The following is a 20,571-nucleotide window of genomic DNA, read 5'->3' as shown; positions in this document are numbered from 1 at the left end:
CCTATATGCTGTTTCAGTTGGCTGTTTCATGACATTTCAAAATTCCATGGAAAGCAGGCGACTTAATACCAGTGTTGTCAAGGTCACCAACTGGAGCAACATGGAACTATCCATCCAAGTGAATCAATGTCGCCAATTGGCTTGTTCATTTTTAGATTTGTAGAAACCCAGGGGAGACATTTAGAGCCCTTTCGATGGATATAAATCTTATTCTTTTCATTATGCTCATGTAATCGGCCATCTAAAAAACCGTACAAAACAACTTTTTATTTCAAACAATATTTCAATATTGCTTTTTGAATGACAGAACACAAAATTTTAAGAACTTTGATGACTTATACTTCTTCAAAATCAAACAAGCGATGAAGGAGAATCTGCCTTACAGAATTGAAAGTCTAGGGTGCATTTCGACAGGAGCAGCTTCGAGAATCATCCCAGGGACTAGTGTCAGAGTAGGGTGTACTGAATTCCCGAGGAAGTACTACTGGATTCGGCGTTCAGAATCAGCTCGAAGTGTTTTAGAATGTCTTATAGGTCTGCACATCGACATTCTGTCCACAGATATCCTAATGAGCACTTCCTCTGATCAGGCCACCATTATGAGCGTTTCTCACCGTCATTCCACGTCAACACAAAGGGTGATCAGAGTGACCACTTCCTCGGTCTGACTCACCACAGCCCAGAGACACGGTTACTCCATCAGGGACCAATTGCTATCGGAATGATGTCGCATCGCAGGGCAGATTAACAGAATACAAACTACTGTTTTATCAACACGTCCAGCCATGATTACCTCAAGGAAATACGTCTGATGGACTGAACTACCACTACTTTAACTAAGTAAATGGTCGACAGGATAGCTTTTACCGGACATTGCTGGACAGTGCAGCGTGGTCGGAATAACAAATACCACTTCAAGTGTCGGACGTAATTTGCCGAGTAATGAGATGAGGTATCCCAGCCGAATACACAGTACAATAATTAGTCAGACTTATAAATAAGACATTCTAAAACACGTGGAGCTGATTCTGAAAGCCGAGTCTGGTAGTTCCTCCTCGGGAAATCAGTACACCCTACCCTGACACAAGTCCCTTGGATGATTCTCGTAGTGGCTCCTGTCGAAATGCACTTTCAATTCTGTAAGGCAGATTCTCCTTCATCGCTTGTTTGATTTTGAAAAAGTATAAGTCATCAAAGTTCTTAACATTTTGTGTTCTGTCATTTAAAAAGCAATATTGAAATATTGTTTGGAATAAAAAGTTGTTTTGTACGGTTTTTTAGATGGCCGATTACATAAGCATAATGAAAAGAATATGATTTATATCCATCGAAAGGGCTCTAAATGTCTCCCCTGGGTTTCTACAAATCTAAAAATGTACAAGCCAATTGGCGACATTGATTCACTTGGGTGGATAGTTCCATGTTGCTCCAGTTGGTGACCTTGACAACACTGGTATTAAGTCGCCTGCTTTCCATGGAATTATGAAATATCATGAAACAGCCAACTGAAACAGCCAACTGAAACAGCATATAGGACTTGACTCTCCTGCCTAGGGCAAAAAAGATATTTCACAGAATGAGAATGCATCACCCTGGAGTGCGGTAACCGAAGCACCACTACTACAATTGACGTAGAGGTGAAATAGGTTGTGATCTAACTCCTCAGTCATGTCTCTTACTTCTAACAAGCATAGATTAATCTATGCTTGCTACTAGACAGACATGTTACTACTCCATTTGTTGTTGCGGCTGCATGCTATCACAGACACCCGCCAGCAATAGTCTGGTGACTCCTAGGTTGCTGATCGTGATGGAGAAAAAAGGTACGATTTCACGACCATGACACTCAGCTACAAAGGCGGAGCAGGACAGCCTTCAATTCATCTGAGCACACGGCCCAACATACGCGAAAACGGACAACTTTCAATCGCTCTGACGACATGTGCGCAAAATTGAACTTGAATTTAAAATAAATTGTATTGTGTAAATACGTACTGGCTATAAATTTCAACAATCATGTTGTGTCACGTAGACACGTTTAAAAATACCATAAGTTTCATCGAAGTTATGTCACTTTCTGTCCGACTTGTGTTCCTCCAACCGTGAGCTCATTATTTGACCGGTGAGTTTTATTTCGCTGTCAGATTTAGATCATGAGCATTTTCATGAATGGGTCAATTTAAATTTGATTTAAAATCACAATTTGAATAGATGTGTTGTTTGGTCATTTCTAGTACGTAACGTATTCAATTAGGGGCGTTGAATTTGGCTGTGCTACTGGTACGACAGACTGGTTTTGGGAACACAAGCGTTCAGTTGTGTCGACGCCAACAAGGCACATGTTCCATAGTCGAAGCGCTGGTTGAACATTGGTAAGTTGGGCCGGATTTCTCCACAACTATTTTTCCACAACTTTTGCGACTATTGTTTCATCTTATCTTGTCATTTCATTCCTTGCAGATACCAGTCATGTTGTCCTGTCTAGCACACATTAAGCTGCTTAACCAGCGCTGCCAAACCGGTTTATCACAAGACACGACGTGAAAACCACCATGGTGAGTTATTTTTCTCAATCGAACGAAACACCTCAAGACTTCCTTGACGGCACGGCACATACATGTATTCTTATGTAAGTTTCATCTCTGCAACAGTGACGGATCCTGAAATTTGGGAAAGAAGCAAGGGGGGGGGGGTGCTCCCACCAATGAGGACTCATAGGATATAACCGAAGGTGCAATCCTGAAAAGGAGGGGGAGGCTTGTAAAAATATTTACTTCTTTGGGTAGGTGCCATGAAAATTCATTTCTCTGACAAAAAGGGATGACTGATGGGGGACCCCTAAATCCGCTACTGCTGTCCTGAATATTTCCACACTCGGCTCAGCTGACCTTTGAAAGGAGGACATTGTTAGCCCATACCATATCTTTGGTACTATATCGTTCTGGCAGCAAGGAAATGAGACGATCGGTCATGTCTGCCATGTTTTATGAAGTCTCACGCCACGTGCTTGGCGAAATGTGTCACGTGCTCAAAACACATTCTATCTCTGAACCAATCGGCCCTTGATACTGTGACGAGTGATATGTGAGTAAAGCCTTGACCGTCTATTATTATAGTGCCCCCCCCCCCAATGAAAAGGGCCAGCCAGATTTGGCCAATGCGACGATTTGTACTTCGAAACATTAATACCAGGTGCCTGGCGAGAGGGCATTTTGTACCCTATATTTAACTCCAGTAAAGCTTAGCATCATTGTCCTTCAGAAAAATTTATTAGTTTTGCACAGCAAGCTCAACCTGGCTTACCATCCAACATCTTTTTTCATATCATGGCTTAGTTTCCTTGAGGTTGCCCCGGCCCATTGTCTCATTGGTAGCAAAATGATGGAGCGTTACGCGTGATGAGCGTTTCAAAGTACCCTTCTATAAACTACATGTATCTATGTGTATGTGCTCCGCCCACCGTCAACCATAAAGCAAGTCATCAGCAAAGCTCCGATTCAACATGTAGTGAGATTTTCACCTGATATACCAAATTAATTCATATTTCAAAGCTTTATGATTGTTGATTGGAGGTGTTGTTTGTTATGTTCATATCATCTTATTAGGCTATGCGTAGGCACGGTGATGTAGAAGATATATCTAACATGACGCACACATCGCATGCCAATTACTGCCTTGAAGCAAAACACCATTACATACTTCGAAGAATTGGGTTTTTGCTTTAAAAGGGGATTTTATGCAAGACCGCAGGAGGACCAGAGGCAGTCCATTATAACTTTATCATCATTTTGTTATGTAGGACAGCGGACCCGCATGTGTGGCTATCCTAAGGCATTTTCAGCGTCGTCGGGATCCCTTTAAACAAGGCACTTAACACCATACCGAAGTTCTCGCTTGTACCCGTTGTTTAGGCGTACCGAAGTTCCCGTTTGTACCTGCTGTTTAGGCGATGACAAGCAAAGGTGCCCGGCCATCCAAGTGAGCAGATGCTTGCGATCGACTCATGCTCCCAATAGAGGAGGAAGACTACCTGGAGAACTGCCCTTCCAAGTCAAAGTAAAGAGCGAATGGTGAAGAAGAATCCGAAGAACAAGTGTCATCCGTGCCATATTGCCGTCGGAATGACGCCATATTTCTTAGTAATGTACCATTAGCGGTAGACAAACAAAACGACCGCTTCAGGAGATTCTGGAGATGTCATAGCGCAATCTTCCAAGTAATTTTCGACCCATCCCCGATCCCAACAAGAAGCAAAGACGAGCAATGATAATTGAATGAATTTGAACCATTTTCTAGACACAAACTGGAGGGCAGTAGATACTGTTGGTTGAAAGAGTATATGATTGCGATTTGCAAATACATGTTCATTTATTCGGATCCCCTGTACATAAACGTGTAGTTTTGAGAAATCATTGATGAAGTACGTTTCAAGATAGATCGAGTGCATCGAATATCTTGCACATCATCAACAATTTTGCTAGAATAAGGTCCAAACTGTTTTAACGTGATGTGAGGTATTCGTCAATGCCGGGTGGTAAGGTGAAGTTTCATGAGAACAGCTGACAGTCAGTTTCTGTAAAGCAAGTATTATTACCACGTACGTACGTACACAGGATATTTTCCATCAATCGAGGAGTCTTCATCAGTCGAAAAATCACATCTGTTTTCTTTTACAGGAGCCCTATTTCTCACAGGATGACAAACGGCTGGATTTTAAATTGATTCACGAGAGTGAATTTAACCACGATAAAGCCTCAGAACGATAAAATGCGACAGCTAGGTAATGGGTGCGTAAAGTACAAAATCCACTGAATGGAGATGTTTCTTCACTAATGACCGACTGTCTGCTAACTCTTCAATATTAATAAAGATTAATGCGAACATCGATTTGTTTCAGACCAATTAGAATCTGGCCTCATTTCATGATTTAAATCAAACATTTAAATTGGCATTTCATCTATTCAACATTTACTTTATCCTCTGATAGGGGTGATTTTGCCGATATATTGGTTCTCCCCGACATCGCGGGATCTTCTAATAACGATGATGAATAACATTTACCATTTGTCACTGTCGGCCGCGCGATTACGTCGGACAAGCTCAAAGCACTTGCTGGGTGTCACGAGGATGTGTCGAACGATAGGCTAGACGGATAGAACTGGGACTAAGGACCAAATGAACAGGAGGGAGGGGGAGGAACAACGATGTACGTTTCCTGAAGGATATGTTAGATCGTAACTACATGTCAGCGGACGAAGATTTTAACTTCGATATTTTGATGGGAATATCAAGAAGATTGTTCTTCTTTTGTCTCCGAGTGTCTGATATTTTTGCGAAATGAACTCTTCAAGTTTGTGGTTTTTGAACATTTCAGAGCCCAGGGGAAGTAATGAATGATCTCTTCTTTACCCACCGTAATACTGCAGTTAATTAGTTCCATAATCTTTCTGGATATTCCGAACGTGCAACACCCAATGATTAGAATTCATTCCTCTCTCTGAGGCATGTTAAAATTAGTGTAATAAAGCAAAGAATCGATCGTGAGTCTACATGTACGAGTCATTTGATAAAGGAGCCTTTGTCGATTCGAAACGTGATTCTATAACGACATTCGCAGAAGAATGAAGACAACATTTTCATTAAATTTCTAGTAACGGTGTTTTAAATTGTGCGATGTGGTTATCAAAACTGAGAAAACAATCTTTCCGTGATGTGAGCATCCTCGCTCACACAGTCTTACATATTTCAAAATTTCACTTTATAGTACAGTGACGAACGAGTGAAAAAAAGCCTGCAACCCGTATTGATATGACGGTGGGCAGGACAATCTCTCATAAAATTGAAATTTCATGAAGTTTGGAAGGACAGTCCCTCATAAAACTGTAATTGCATTAAGGTGGGGATGACACTCATTCATTGTCATATCACGATGGTGGGTGGGACCATCTTTCATAAAACTGTAATTTCCCGAAGGTGGTGAGAACAGAAATTCATAATTGCAAATTCATGAAGGTGGAAGGACACTCATTGAATTGTAAATTCACGAAGGTGGTGGGGAGGACAGATATTTATAATTGTAAAGTCATGAAGGTGGGTAGGACAGTAACTCAAGTCACTCATAAAATTGTAAAGTTATGAATGTGGGAAGGACAGTCGATCATAAAAGTGTAAAATCACGAAAGTGGGAATTATAGTCACTGGCGTCATCAATGTCTTAACCAGCCCGTATTTTATCTTTGCAGACAGGGAGGATGTTACCGATGTTTAGTGATAACGCCGCAACACTGGAACGTCCTTCAGTATAAAGAGAGTAAGTACTGATAACAATTCATAACTATAACTAAGGTGTCTTAAGAATGCAATTTCTAGTCAAATTGTGGCATGGTTGTCTTCATTCCTAATCACTGCTTCGCAGTAAATTCGGTATTACTCCTTTACTATCAATGAAAAACACCCTTCCAATTGAATTGCAGTGGCTGCCCACGCCTTCAAGTTATAATCTCATACAACTGGCTAAAAAAAGGATTGGACTGTATGTGATACACATGCTAATTGCGACCTGTTCTGTTTCCATGGCAACATATGAAGATGCTGTAGTTTTCTTGGTTTTAACCATAAGGTAATTGAAGCCTCAATGTAATCCAATGTCAACGAGCCTCAAGCAAAGATTTTATCAACGAATCTTGAAATGAAGAAAAATTCAATATGTCAGAGCTACGTGCAGCTGTCCTTTAACCTTGGAAGTAGATGGGGTCGCAATAGTATCGTGGTCACTGTGTGTTGTCTTTGCTATCAGAGTGTAGACATGGTCAGACCAAGGTTTGAACGTGGTCAGTTCAAGATCAGGTTAATGGTTGGTAAGCTACGTTACTACACTTCTTTACATGTAAAGAACTGATCACACCAGTAACTGACAGTTCTAAGCCTTGTTCGACTGAGGCCTGGTGGTTCACATTGCCGAGCTGCTTGAACGTAAATTCAACTGTGACCCGGTGGCGTATAGTATGTTTATGTGAGTGCTTCTGAGTCGTTCCCGCACCAGAGTCCCGAACGATGCGGGAAAAAGCCATTTACGAATGCACTATAAACATGCGGTAGTGACAGGAGGCTAGTTAGCGATCGATTGGCTTCTAGTATCTGTTTACACCATCACCCCGCGAATCGGTGACAGCATTGGCGAGTTGTTAACAGGCAATCTTTATACGCTGTGGCGATTTTCACGTGATCGTAATACATTTCCCGAAGGCTATTTTTGCGCGAATTTCGGTAGCGCGTGCGCATCGTGGAAATTTTGAACTTCGCGCGCAATTGACTGCACGTGTGTGACCGAAAGGCGAATGTGGTCGAAGGCCAAGACGATGTGATGTAGCAGAAATGCCTCAAATTACATTTTCGGTTACACCGATGATGCTAGGAAGTTACGGAGGGAATAGCTCAGGAATTTCAGAACACTCGCTCGTGGATTTTATATTTCATTTTTCTTTTCCCAGGTTTCTGCCTCAACTCTGCGAACAGGGGTGCACCTCATGGGCTCTGTGATAGAATTCTGAGAGATTACAATGTCCTTTTCACATTAATTAGAGGTGAGAAATCAAATATAGTTCAGCTTCGGGAATTTACAGTTCTGAAATGTACCACAGCACTATAAACTACAGGATGCTTGAATAACATAAACGACGTGTGTCCAATGCTCATTGCCATATTCAGATTCTATATTTCAAAACATCACACGAAAACGTTTAAAAAATTGGTTCTTTTTTTGTCAATGATAAATGGCAATGTACTTGTTGAGGTTATGTGGCAGTAACCAATCATGAATATTGATGCATCAAGAGCAAAATCTTGAACGAAACTATAATTTGTCCAACCCTCTTGAAACCAACATTACATCAGTAGAACCTCTCTACTAAGGACACACTAGGGACTGACAAGTGCTGTCCTTAATAGAGAGGTGTCCTAATTAGAGAGGTCAAATTTAATGGAAACAACCAATTTGGGACCAAAACTAGTGTCCTTAATAGAGAGGTTGTCCTTGATATAGAGGTGTCCGCTAAGGGAGGTTCTTCTGTATATCATTTCAGAGCCCAGTAAGCCAGTTGCTTGCCCTTTCCACGGATCCTACTTCTTCTCCTACCAGAACAACTCAGTCCCTTGTTCAACCCCAATTTCCCAGGTGGATGAGTGTGCTAGCAATACTAGAGTCATGTTTCACTTCAGACAGTGTGAAAATGCGGAATACTCGAAAAATCTCGGTAAGTCATCGTATTTTCCGAACTTTGCAGTGAACGTTTTGAAGTAATATTCCCCCCCCCCCCCCGTTGCTGTTGTTGTGGTTGTTCTATCGGCGTTTGTGGTAGCTTTGGTGTGAAGTCTCAACGCTTCTTTTGTAAATGGAATTTCCAACGCTTAGTTGAGCTAATGCTGCGCTAGTCTCTAACGCCAATTGAGCAACTAGTGTATTAAGCTTTCTTTCTTTCTCATTGGACCCAGAGGGGATCGCATATTCTCTGGCTCAGCTTATTCAAATTCGTAGCGGAATTTAATGAAATCGGTTCTCGTAAAATTATTTTAATTGTTGAATAACTGCCTTGGGTTTCCTTCTGCCAAAAGCAAAGCCCACCTGGGACGGCATGTGGGTATTAAAGCTGAAAGTCAGACTTCTAATCTCTCGGGCAGGACGTAATACCGTTGGAATCAGGATGGAAATTGGAACTTAATAGGGGAAGAATTGAAATTGATGCCACCCCAAGACGCACTTGAGGCTTTGAAGTCTAGAATTAGCACCCAGTAAACCTCCACGGACGACGCAGCTTAAATATCTATCACAAGAATGTTAAAAGATCAAATCTAATCAGGCCGTGAAGACCTCTATAGGGTCTAGGGGCGTTTTTCCTCGAAATCTCGGCGTATTTGCCGAAAATGTTTGTCGGTGTGCATAGAGCATAGAAGTTTGGCAACATTACGTTTATTTGGCCTTGCCCGTTTCGGCCTGACGACCCCCATGAAGCTATTTGTGGGGTCGATGTTATCAAGACTGGCCCTGATAACCCATAGATGAGACAGTACAACAATGGGAATTTAGGCCTAGGCTCGAGCGGGCTTTGTTCAAAGACAATAGACCCAGGCCTGAATCATGAAAACTGCGAGATGGGTTGGAAAATAACGTAAGGTTTGTAACCGAGTTGTTGACGAAATAAATGCCAAATTCTCTTTATATAATGTTGCCGAAGTTTCGTGCTCCGTGCATACTGTCAACATTTCGGCAACATGGCACCTGGTCAACATGATACCGAAAATGCTGACACATATGTTGTATACACATCAGCTTTAATATAACGTGTTGTCGAACAATGATATATACATGTATTGCACTGCCAATAAACTCTCTACCAACGTCGTCCTGATTGTTATGTATTTTTGATATGACCGTTTGAAGTTGTCAACGAAGAGAACTGATACTATGCCTGTTCCTTAAGCTTATGTTCATGTAGTAGGGTTATGCAAATGCCACCTTCGAACCGGTAAACAAGGCATTTATCAACCACATCAGACCCAAAATGAAAGAACTCATATATTGCTTTTCTCCCACCTCCTTTGTTTTAATGTCATTTTCATATCATTTCCTATGGGAAAAGGATGCTCCATCTTCCTTCCATGATTTTTGCTGAAATTGTGCATGTTTTTATTTCATATCATTGTGCGATTCTGTTCTAAAAGTTGACAAATGACTTTTCGTGATTTCCATGAGGATTTGAACTCTAACTCAATTGACAAGTCTTTGTTTAAAACCACGGAGCATATGCTACAGTGGATGACTTCTGCTGGTAAATCAGATTGAAATGCACAATGTCATTGGCTCTAAAGAAAAGCTAATTACCTTCCAGATGAACCTGGAGATTAACATCATTGAAAAAACCATTTTTATCTTTCTGTATTAACTGTTTTTTTAAACTGTCTTATTCATTGTTCGATCGCGGTGGGGGATGGGTGGGGGGGGGGGGGTTCCTCAATACTGCTTTCGGCCATGCACAATTAGAAATAAAGATGTTATAGTCATAATAGATCAACAAAGCCAAAAGTTAAAAAGTTGAACAGCATATAAGCGAGGCAATTTCGGCTATCATGATATTGCAATGAGGACGTTTTGGCAGGAGGACCTTTTGACTGATAACCCTTCGTACGTCCAATATGGAGCCCAAAACGGTTCTAGTCGACGCCTAGCTTTCAAATCAATATTACATCCTAAACCCAGTCCAACCCAGTCATCACTAATATCTGATTTTACAAACATAGCAGACAAAAGGACAGTATCTTGTCTATTCTAGATCTTGACTTCCATTGCCTTGCCACATGGAAGAGTGGGCAGAACTACATGATCGGTCACTTCCAGGGAAGAGGATTGAGAAACAATAAGGACATGCAGTACAGATGTTTCGTAAGTTATCGAAAAGCACTCTTGTCGACAGTTTTATTTAATGTGACTGGTGTATTTGCGGTACTTCTTTCTTCTAATAACACTGAGCAATGGAAATGGGAAATACTGCCGACATTTGCTGTTGTATTTCTTGATGAGGTAAAAACAAGAAAATTGATGATAATAATGTTCAACATTTGTATAGTGCTCATACTTGATTCTCGTTTAATTCGATTCACAGACACTTTTGTCATTATTTCCCCAGTTTTTGGCCTGCACATTCTTCTCCAAGCTCAACTCCCTGCGGAGCACACAGTCCAGCTGTGTCTCAGCGCTGGTACGTTGGGCATTGACAAAGAAGAAATAGCGATACTCCCTAGGAGTGGTGGAACCCATGACCACCTAATAAGCCCGGCGTTCTAGGCCTTTAATCTTCCTTCAAAACCATCACTTCCAATAAGAACCTATTTGTATGTTTCAGATGTATGAAGCCATAGCTAACAAAGTACATATGGCCATGTCAGCAGATGCTTCATGCATGGGACTTGTCGAACCAAGAGATGGACCACTCACCATGTTCTTAGAAAGAGGTAAATGTACTAGCCTGCAGATTAACTTTGAGTTATAAACTTCCTCTTCTTCTTCTTCAACTTCTGCGTTAAGCCTGCCTATCATATATTAGCGATGAAGTAGCTTGTCCTTTCGAAGTCTTGCTAAGTTGTCCACAGTTTCTCCACGACATCGGTACCTGCAAGACAGAACTATGCTGTCGGATATCATGGTGCAGGGGACAGTCGTGTTGGATGTACACAGTTGTGCAAGATCCTTGTCAGAAAGATTTGTCTAAATCACTTTGTTCAACCTGTTAAAAGGAGTCCGAAGGCAGAGGCCAGGTTGGTCAAACTGACTCACACGAGGTCGCTGATGTGGGCTGCTCCTACTACAAAGTGCATCCGATACCTTTCACGATTGCACGAGGGATGTAGATATCGCTGAATGAAACACAAGCCAGGCCTTAAAAGTGCTACTAATCTGACCCCCTAGCCCCTGCCCAGCCCCCCCCCCCCCTTTGAGGAAAGTTGCACCTATCCATGTAATGTTTATTTTCAGATGTTCAAAAATTTGCCACCATCAACTACCAGTTCCCAGAATGGCTTTGGCGACGAGACACCAAATGGCACGACCTGTCGGGAAAATATACATATCATTTAGACAAAGATAAACAAGTCATTAGAATATCTTATCAAGCAGAACCGGGAGATGAGAAAGAGGTGATAGAAGCCATAAGATGTTATGAGATTGACCAGGTCACAACAACGGATCGGTTATTCCAGGCCGTTAGTTTTACATCAAGAGGGTGGTAAGTAGAACTATTTTTTCAAGTCTGTCAGTTTTATTTCAGATACTGATTCAGGAACCGAGCCTGATCTTGTTAATTACTTGTTTTAATAGGCAGACAAAATTGCTTTCCCATTTTGTTAGAAGTCTGCCTAGCCCCAATCTCTTAAATGGTTTGATTAAACTCAAATATGCCATCCACTCTTTCGTTGACCTTAAAACATCCTTAATGAACTTGTAAAGGGGGAGGGGGTTCCAGCCAATGCGTAAGATTCACCGCAGGAGACCACTACATCCTCTTACTATGATGCTAATGATGGACTTCTCACTGACTTTTGATGCTAGTGTCAGAAGCTTTTCTTTCGCATAGAAACGGATCATCTGATCAACCTCTTCCAACTTTGCATGAAATTGTAAGATCTCTTTTTATGCTCATTATTTGCCGTTTGTCTTTGGTTCACTCAGTGGCAATTTTGATTTTTTTTCTTGACAATTAATTAGTCATCTTTCATCATGATTTGCCCACATCGAATGACCTGAATTTTTCGCCAAATCTCATCATTATTTGCCGACATTGGCCAACCATTAAGCCAAACAAGATACTCTTCTCATCCCTGTTTGTTTTGTGTAAGCTCAAAGGTTGATGAGCCAAGATTAGTTCTGATTGACTTTCCCGCTTTTTGAGGTCACGAGCCAGCATTTTGTAAGCTGACAGATGCTTATAATAGGTAAACCACTGTCAGAATAATTACTTCAAGTGTTGTATGTTCGGTTTTCTCAGAAGCAATAAATGAATTGTAGTGAAAAATCTTTGATGTGACGTTTCAATGTGTTAAATTTTCTTGATGATGCCAACCAAAGTTTCGTATCACGAGGATGTTTAGAAAATAAAAAGATGAGCTCAAAATGTGACATCTCCTCACATGGAACCATGAATTTGAAAACCCGTATTTTTCCACAAATATCCGAAATATTAATTTTTCATTGGATTCTTCAGAACATCGGCTTCATCAGGTATAATCCATTTTTTGATTGATTTATTTATTTGCCGTCCTTATTTGCCACTGGAAGGATGGCATATAGTGTAGGGTTTGATAATACAGTCATAAAAAATATTCATCCTGTCAGATTCAAAACAATTTGGAATGTCTTTTTGATAGCTACAGTATAGTATCTATCTTCAAATCATACTGAACTTCCAGCAGTATTGCCTCAGTAGCCTCCGCTCATATTGACACGCGTTGTCTGGAAGCTAAGCAATGTCAATATATAGAGGGTGCAGGATGTCTTGAAATAGGCCCACCACATTGCCAGCCAGTCATGGTGCATCTTTACCCAAATAAGTCCAGTCTCTTACTTATTCTGATAGCAGGCCTTCTTCGAGCTGGTGAAAGGGACTTCGCGGTCTTGGATGCTTGTTGTCAAGGTGGTCATTGAAGTTGATAAGACCTATTTGTCTCCCTGATGGCCTTCGCTGTAATCCTCGCCACTGATTGCCATACGTCTGTGATTAAGGTTATAGACAACCCAAGCAAGATGATAGCTAATAAAATTACCCGGCAATGGGGATTTAAAATGAGATATGACATCCTAGGTCAACAGTTGTCTGATCTATGGCGGGGTTTGACATCTGGTGGCTGCCTGAGGTAATGGGGGAAGAACCTGGGGATAAATAAGAGAAGTAATGGAAGGTTTTACGACGATTTCATTGTCCCCTCTGCTATGATTAATACTGACGGAACAACAGTAGTTTCTGCCATGGGTACATACCCTTATTAACTTGAATACCGTCATAGCTTCTGTTTCTTCCTCTCTCTAACTTGGATACCGTCAAAGCTTCTGATTCTTCCTCTCTCTAACTTGGAAACCGTCAAAGCTTTTGATTCTTCCTCTCTCTAACTTGGAAACCGTCAAAGCTTTTGATTCTTCCTCTCTCTAACTTGGAAACCGTCAAAGCTTTTGATTCTTCCTCTCTCTAACTTGGATACTGTCAAAGCTTCTAATTCTTCCTCTCCCTAACTTGGAAACCGTCAAAGCTTTTGATTCTTCCTCTCTCTAACTTGGATACAGTCAAAGCTTCTGATTCTTCCTCTCTCTGACTTGGAAACCGTCAAAGCTTTTGATTCTTCCTCTCTCTAACTTGGAAACCGTCAAAGCTTTTGATTCTTCCTCTCTCTAACTTGGAAACCGTCAAAGCTTTTGATTCTTCCTCTCTCTAACTTGGATACTGTCAAAGCTTCTAATTCTTCCTCTCTCTAACTTGAATACCCTCAAAGCTTTTGATTCTTCCTTTCTCCACTTCCATTTTGGCAAGTTCCATTTTGCTTCAAACCAGCTGTATTCCTATTGTGTCGATCCACAACGACATCGTTGCCAAATTTGATCATATACTCCATCCCATTTGTGTAATTCAATTAGATCATCCCAGGTTGCAATTAGATGATCACCAGGGTCCCTGTTATTGTTGTTTATGTACATTTTATGGTCTTTTGGGTGATTATAAATGAAATATTCATGACTTACCAGATTGTGTTGTATATTTGTACGATGGTGATATGAGAGTCTGTCAGTGTTCAAGATATCTATGACATTACGAGTAACATGATGATAAAATGCATATTGGCCTGGTCTACTCTGGTCTGACGAAGTCTGGTCATGTATGTTACGACTGTGTTGTAGACAAATCTGTCCGCAGGAAAAGGTGTCCGGGTTAAAGGATGCGCTTTCAATCTACATGGGGTATTAAAGATTTGGAGCCATGTAATATCATAATCTGTCACAATTCGAGTATGACACTTTTCCAAGGGAAATATTTAAACTGTTTCACTGATCCTTGTCGAATTGTTGATGAAGTTGTTAACCAATTAACACAAGAGTTTAGTCGAGTATAAGGTACCATTTACTCGTCAGTCATAGCTGATCAATAAGTGACATTGATGGCCCGGATTACCCTATCACATCCTTGTCATGGGTTAATAAATTTGGAATAAGAACGCAGAATTATCTCCATCCGATAATAAACCGGGATTACAGGTCTGGATGGCCTATAACTGACAGGGATTAGCCCTCACCACGTCTTCTACCTCCAAGATGAACCTAATGGTTGCTTCCGAAGCTTATGTTCTGTTCGTATGCTTTTCTTCTGATGTGTGAAAACTACTGGGCCAATTTTTTTAGATTAGATTTCATTGCTGTCAGAAAGGATATTTCCATCCTTAAGTAACCATATTTATAGGAACGAATTTTTTTCCAAAGGTCTCGTGTTCATTGACGTTCTGCATTGATGTTGATATTTTCTGCTCTGTATTGTTTATTTCTTGACGAATAGTGATCTTCAGGTTAGTTTTTTTTATATGTATCACTTTAAATGTACCAAGTTTCCTTTGAAAAATATCCGTTAGAACAAATCTCTCCAGACCCTTTTTTAAATCGTCCAACAAATATCTTCAATAAAGAAATGTGTTTTACTTCATGTGCAAATCTCTAATCTGGTAAGCATGTTGAGTTCCAAAATTATATTTAAAAAAAAACCTATTTAAAAAAAATCAACCCAGTACACATTTTCACACTGCAGCCCAAAAGGACGTGGGCATTCACTTCTGAATGCGACTCTGTATAGTGTGTTATCTCATCCTTTCATCCGATGTTTGGATCAATAATTAATATCTAATTGTGCTCTTTTTTCTCTTTGTTGAAAGAAAATGTCTTTCGTGGCAGATCACATGAATTAGCAAAGCATGGCTCTGGTTCGGCGGCAAGTCGCCAGTACACTGAGTGAGAAGTCGATCTGTATCACTCGGTCATTCCCCTGACAATGGAGCTGCCAAGTTTGATCCGAACTGGCTCCTTGGTGTCGCTGTGGAATATATGATAGAGAAATTAGAATGCAGTGTATTTGGTGCTGTATGTTTTAAAAGACATGCCATAACAGAACATTGTATTCACTGAGCTGCAGTGATCAAGCAAATAATGGCTCCTTGAAATAAAGGTTTACTATGTCAAACGAGCAAGCAAGGATCCCGGTAGTCCCTCACGTCCGCGTGTCTTGTTTGCTTCTAATTACAAACGCGGAAAACTGCTACAATAGCGAGATACATGCAGATGACCATGCCCCAAACGATGGCACTTATCGCGACGAACTCCATTGTATTCCCGAGATTGGCCCAATATTGGGGTGCCATCTTAAGTGGTCACTTTGATGTATTCAGTGGCATGATTTCAATATTTTATATATATATTTGTTAATATGACGTTGTTTTTATTCTCCGAGAAAGAGGCTACTATTTTCCTTGACCACCAGTAATTACGACAGGCACACCCCTCTAATCTTTTCACTCGCATTTGTGGTATTCTCTTTTACAAACGAGAGGACAATCTACCAACATCGTATTCACAATATACTTAAACAATCCTGTGACAAGCATCGCCCGATAGCACAGCATGGACGTGTTATGAATAAATAAAACAATGGAGATGGCATTAGTATTCTAATAAACACCCGCCTGCACATATAATGCAAGCCTGGTCATTACTTCCACTATCCGCGCAATAACACGTTTTGCATACAGTGCAGTGGATGACATCATGGTCAGAATGGTAACAGGGGACCTCCTCCTACACAAATAGAATGAAGAGGAGGAACATCAAGGTCATCTAGAGTTGATCTGGACCAGTGCTACAAAGAGCTAGCATTCAATTGAGAAAAAATTGTTAGAGAGGTATAAGTAACACATACCAGAATGGAAGTTCGTGGTCGCCAATGGTAACACTGTCAACCTTATAAATCGGACTTCACTGTCATCTTCCATTACTTGCGTTAGGCCTATAGCCAGATCCTGACCGAAGATACTGAGCCGAGTTTCTAGGTGAGACACTCACTGCCGACCTTTTAGTCCAACCACGTTGCAGGAGCCGCTGCCAAAGGTGAATCGTAGCCCATGATAGGTGTTATCAAAAGGAACTTTTGGAAGTGCCCGGGCCATCCCGTCGGCGATAGGATGCCATAGATGAGTACGCCGCCCCTGTCTTGAACCCCCATTTGCCCATTTGCAGACAGACATCACTCCACTGCGAGGTGCCAGACTTGTTGGGATGAAATACAAGGATAAAAGACCAAGATCAGTGAAGTAGTAAATGCGCCTGACCAGATAGGAAAAGGGAGAAGATGATGACACGAACAAAGTTGCGAATTTTCTTTGATGATTTTATTCTGCATTTTATCTGTTACTAACTAGAAACTACCATGAGATGTCCCAGGTGAATAACGACACGCTGGATCTACATCTCATTGCTATGACAATGTTAGAAGTTTTTTTCTTCTTTTATTTGTTTTATTACGTAGGAACAGCTAGCTATACCTGGGACAGTCTAACTCGACAAACACAATGACATCTTTCCAGCCATTGTAATGAAGATATGCTAACCACATAATGTTCTGAGATTACCTGGAGTCACAGCCTTAATGTCTATTGGATATGTCGAAATGGAGTGTTGAAAGGGAGTTTGGCAAAGTGGCGTTTACACTATTCAGTGGTGGTTTTGCAAATTTACTTGGCCGTTATGACGATGGAAACAAATAGCAGGTGCATCAAGTACCTGATTGACAAATATCAAGGTGGAGTCAGTCAGTTATACATGTCAAGGAAGATAAGCTACATGTGTACTCAGTGTCTCATACCCATTTTGTGCTAATCAATGAACAGACGTGGCTATTGCTGCACTGGCTTGTTCTAATGTCATGAGAACGGTGAAAGACTGACACTAGGAAAAGACTACCAGAATCACTAAAATTTGTTTATCTTCCATATCTGCTTGGCCTCATCGATTCAGAAGAGTCAACCGATTCAATGAATTCAGCAGATTCAACGGACTCTGGCGCTGTCTGCAGCCGATGCATCTCGTCATTATTAACAGAGAACACCATATAATCATGGCTGGGCTTACTCGAAAATCCAAGTATATTCAAAATTGCGAATATGTCATTGATTCACTTTGTTCGTCGAAGCCAGATATGCTTGGTCTCACACGAAGCCACCTGATCATCATGCGAGTACGGATCGCGAATCGCAACACTTTAGAATAAAAATTTAAATGCCACCTGGTTGTATAGCTTGTAGTCCTAATGTGTTCTGCACACGTACAAGTCAAATTCACCACTGCTACCCTCATGGATAATACCACTGCTCCCCTTATGTCATCACAACATCTTCAGACTTTTCAATTCAACAACTTTCCTCAGGCAATTTAAATGATTACATCAAATCGTTTAAAATGTGGAAAAAATATATTATCCAATCGTCTTATATCTATGGATCTGCTCATTCTTTAATGAGGAGTGGCAATTGACTTGAAGCAGGTTGTGACATTTTGAATCCCCGAAAATGTCAAAGTGTGCAAGTCTTGCTGTCTATTTGTCGAGTAGCCGCCACAACAAATAGCTATGTACTATGTAGACTCAGAGTGTTATGGTTAATGCAAGGTGATCCTTCTCTGTCTAATACATTTTGCTCTCCGAATATGTTGATCAATAGCTTTTGATGATGCTGTGACCATGCAGATGTTGAAGGCGTATTATTTTAACAATATCCTTTGCTCATTAAACCTTTTTCACAAAGAGACCATCTCTTAACTCATTAATTAACTGTAGTCGACCTAATTGTGTTTCGGTTTAGGCCTATTGACCACCCTGAATGACGTTTCGTAGGGGTCGATGTCATGATGATTTGCCCTGATGATCCTTTGATAAGACTGCAGAACTATGGGAAAATAAGCGTACATGTAGGTGCGAGCGGGCTTTGTTTAAAGACAATAGACCGGAATTCTTTTTCTGCGAGGTGAGGGGAACGTAATGTAAGTGAGCGTTGGCACAACGGAAGATTTGTAGTAACCGAATGACGACATCATGATTGGAATAATGACGGGCAGTGTTTAAAGAATAGGATTTTGTTATAATAGTTAAAAAGCTTCACCCGAGATGAGAAGTTATTTTCTGCTCTAAACCTTGGCTCACGCCCGCTTCTGAACCTATTCACGCCCGCTTCTGAACCTATTTAAAGATGTGTCCAATACATGCTTGTAAGACTATCATCAGGTTATTAAAAAGCTTAAGACAATTATACTGTTTTCGTGATGCTAAAATATCTATGTTGCTGATCTTCTAAACATTTCTGTGATTATGATCCCATCGTCATGTTGTTTATAAGAAGGTCGATGTGTTTTATGACTTATCTTGAAACATAAAAGAGCTTTGCACCGTTCCTGATTACCTCACGACAAAGTTATCTTTCATAGCAATCAATAAGTTTATACAATATGTGACACACAAAGCAATTCTCAGAGTACATGTATGATACAGTAATGTCCTTTTAGTCATAGTCGAGTGTAAACTTCTCCGATAAAAGTACTGTCGTTATGATGAATCCTGTGATGAGTATCAGCTACACCTAATGTAGACTTTCTAAAAAAATGAAAAAAATGGAAGCACATAATTTATCAAGTGCAGTAACTTCAGAAAAATTAAAAATCTCCCCTCAAAGGGGGCAAAATTCTGCAACAAGCTTGGTGGTTTATATTCAGTCTTTTCGATCGGCATGCAGCCCTCAATGCTCACCTGTAACTGGTCTGCTTTCTAGACCAGGTTGTGCCACTCGTGTCTTTCCTCAGACCATCAAAGATTCTCCAACCAGAGATAAGGACAATTTAAGCTTTGTGATTCCTCTCATGCAATCAGCAAGCGCCAAACTCAAAGCCTTTCAAATGCAAGGACTTTCGATATGATCTTTGATGAAGAGTTCCTGAACATATAATCTGATTTAATGAGGGGAAGCCAATGATCGCCAGGCTCTTCCTTTGGCGCGGACTGTTCTTGATAATCAACAGCAGATAGGTCCTTTGCACAAGGACATAATCAAGGAATTCTACATGAGGCTAGCCTGTGGCACGAAATGAATTCTAGGGATTCATTTGGTAGTGTCAAATCCTCCTGTTTAAAGTGGGTACAGTTGAAAGTGTCTGCCATTAGTATTCATCCTGTTCTTAAAGGGGTACCCCGTTCGTAATTATTAGTGGTCCAGTTAACTACAAATCCACTAATACACAATGCCGTAGGTCAGTTATTGTGAATACAAATTTGTTTAAACTTGGTATTCATAACTTGGTATTCATAGTATTTGTATATCAGTCTGCACTGCGGCAATGTTGAAATTCATAGTTATTACGTATTTCCGCAATTGGACATTTTTAAATTCAATCACAAATTCAACATTTTCAACGAACGGCGTAGGCCTTTAAGTCGCCATAACATTAAAAAGCTGCGTTCGGCCCTAACGGTTATTTCGTGTCAAACATAATCTGCTGGTGTGGTTAACGTTATTTGATGATACTTTCTCCTTCCACCAAATGGGCTGGGGAATTACCAGAAAAACGCTGGAGCAAAGCTGACTGTAGCAGTGGCGTCCGCAGTGGGAAGTGCTCTAGTGGAATCGGGTCTTTGTGACTGGAGTGTAGTTCTCTACAGCTTTGCCCATCAACACTGTACAAGTCACAGATCAAACAAATCAGCTACCACGTCGGGATTTGATTAGCGACATCAACAAGTGATCCTCCAACCGGATCCCAGCAATCTCTTTTGTTACGGAAATAAATTTCCCTCACGGCGTTATATCTCAACTTCAAAGTAGAGTACCTTCTTCTGTTTCCTGTTCTGGAAGATTCTTGTAGGTGTAGTGGTGAAAAGTTCAAGGCAGGGTAGTTGACAATGTAATCAGCTTTGTGGTGGTGATGACCAGTTGTGGCCATTGTCGAAAATATCAGAAGTTTGA

General features: G+C 40.8%; 1 protein-coding gene across 2 annotated transcripts in view; it reads left to right on the top strand.

The window, feature by feature from the left end:
- The window catches only part of LOC135486291 (uncharacterized), a 73,974-nt gene that overhangs the window by 16,483 nt on the left and 36,920 nt on the right, over positions 1–20,571 (top strand). For both annotated transcript variants that reach the window (XM_064768978.1, XM_064768980.1), the window contains exons 4-9: positions 6,243–6,310; positions 7,491–7,583; positions 8,082–8,252; positions 10,326–10,435; positions 10,896–11,004; positions 11,525–11,774. In XM_064768978.1, coding sequence (XP_064625048.1) covers positions 6,243–6,310; positions 7,491–7,583; positions 8,082–8,252; positions 10,326–10,435; positions 10,896–11,004; positions 11,525–11,774 — 801 coding nt within the window. The remainder of the gene's footprint in view (positions 1–6,242; positions 6,311–7,490; positions 7,584–8,081; positions 8,253–10,325; positions 10,436–10,895; positions 11,005–11,524; positions 11,775–20,571) is intronic.

The sequence above is a fragment of the Lineus longissimus genome, chromosome 4, assembly GCF_910592395.1.
Source record: "Lineus longissimus chromosome 4, tnLinLong1.2, whole genome shotgun sequence".
Taxonomy (NCBI): Eukaryota; Metazoa; Nemertea; class Pilidiophora; order Heteronemertea; family Lineidae; genus Lineus; species Lineus longissimus.
This window is presented reverse-complemented; position numbering and strand designations above follow the sequence as displayed.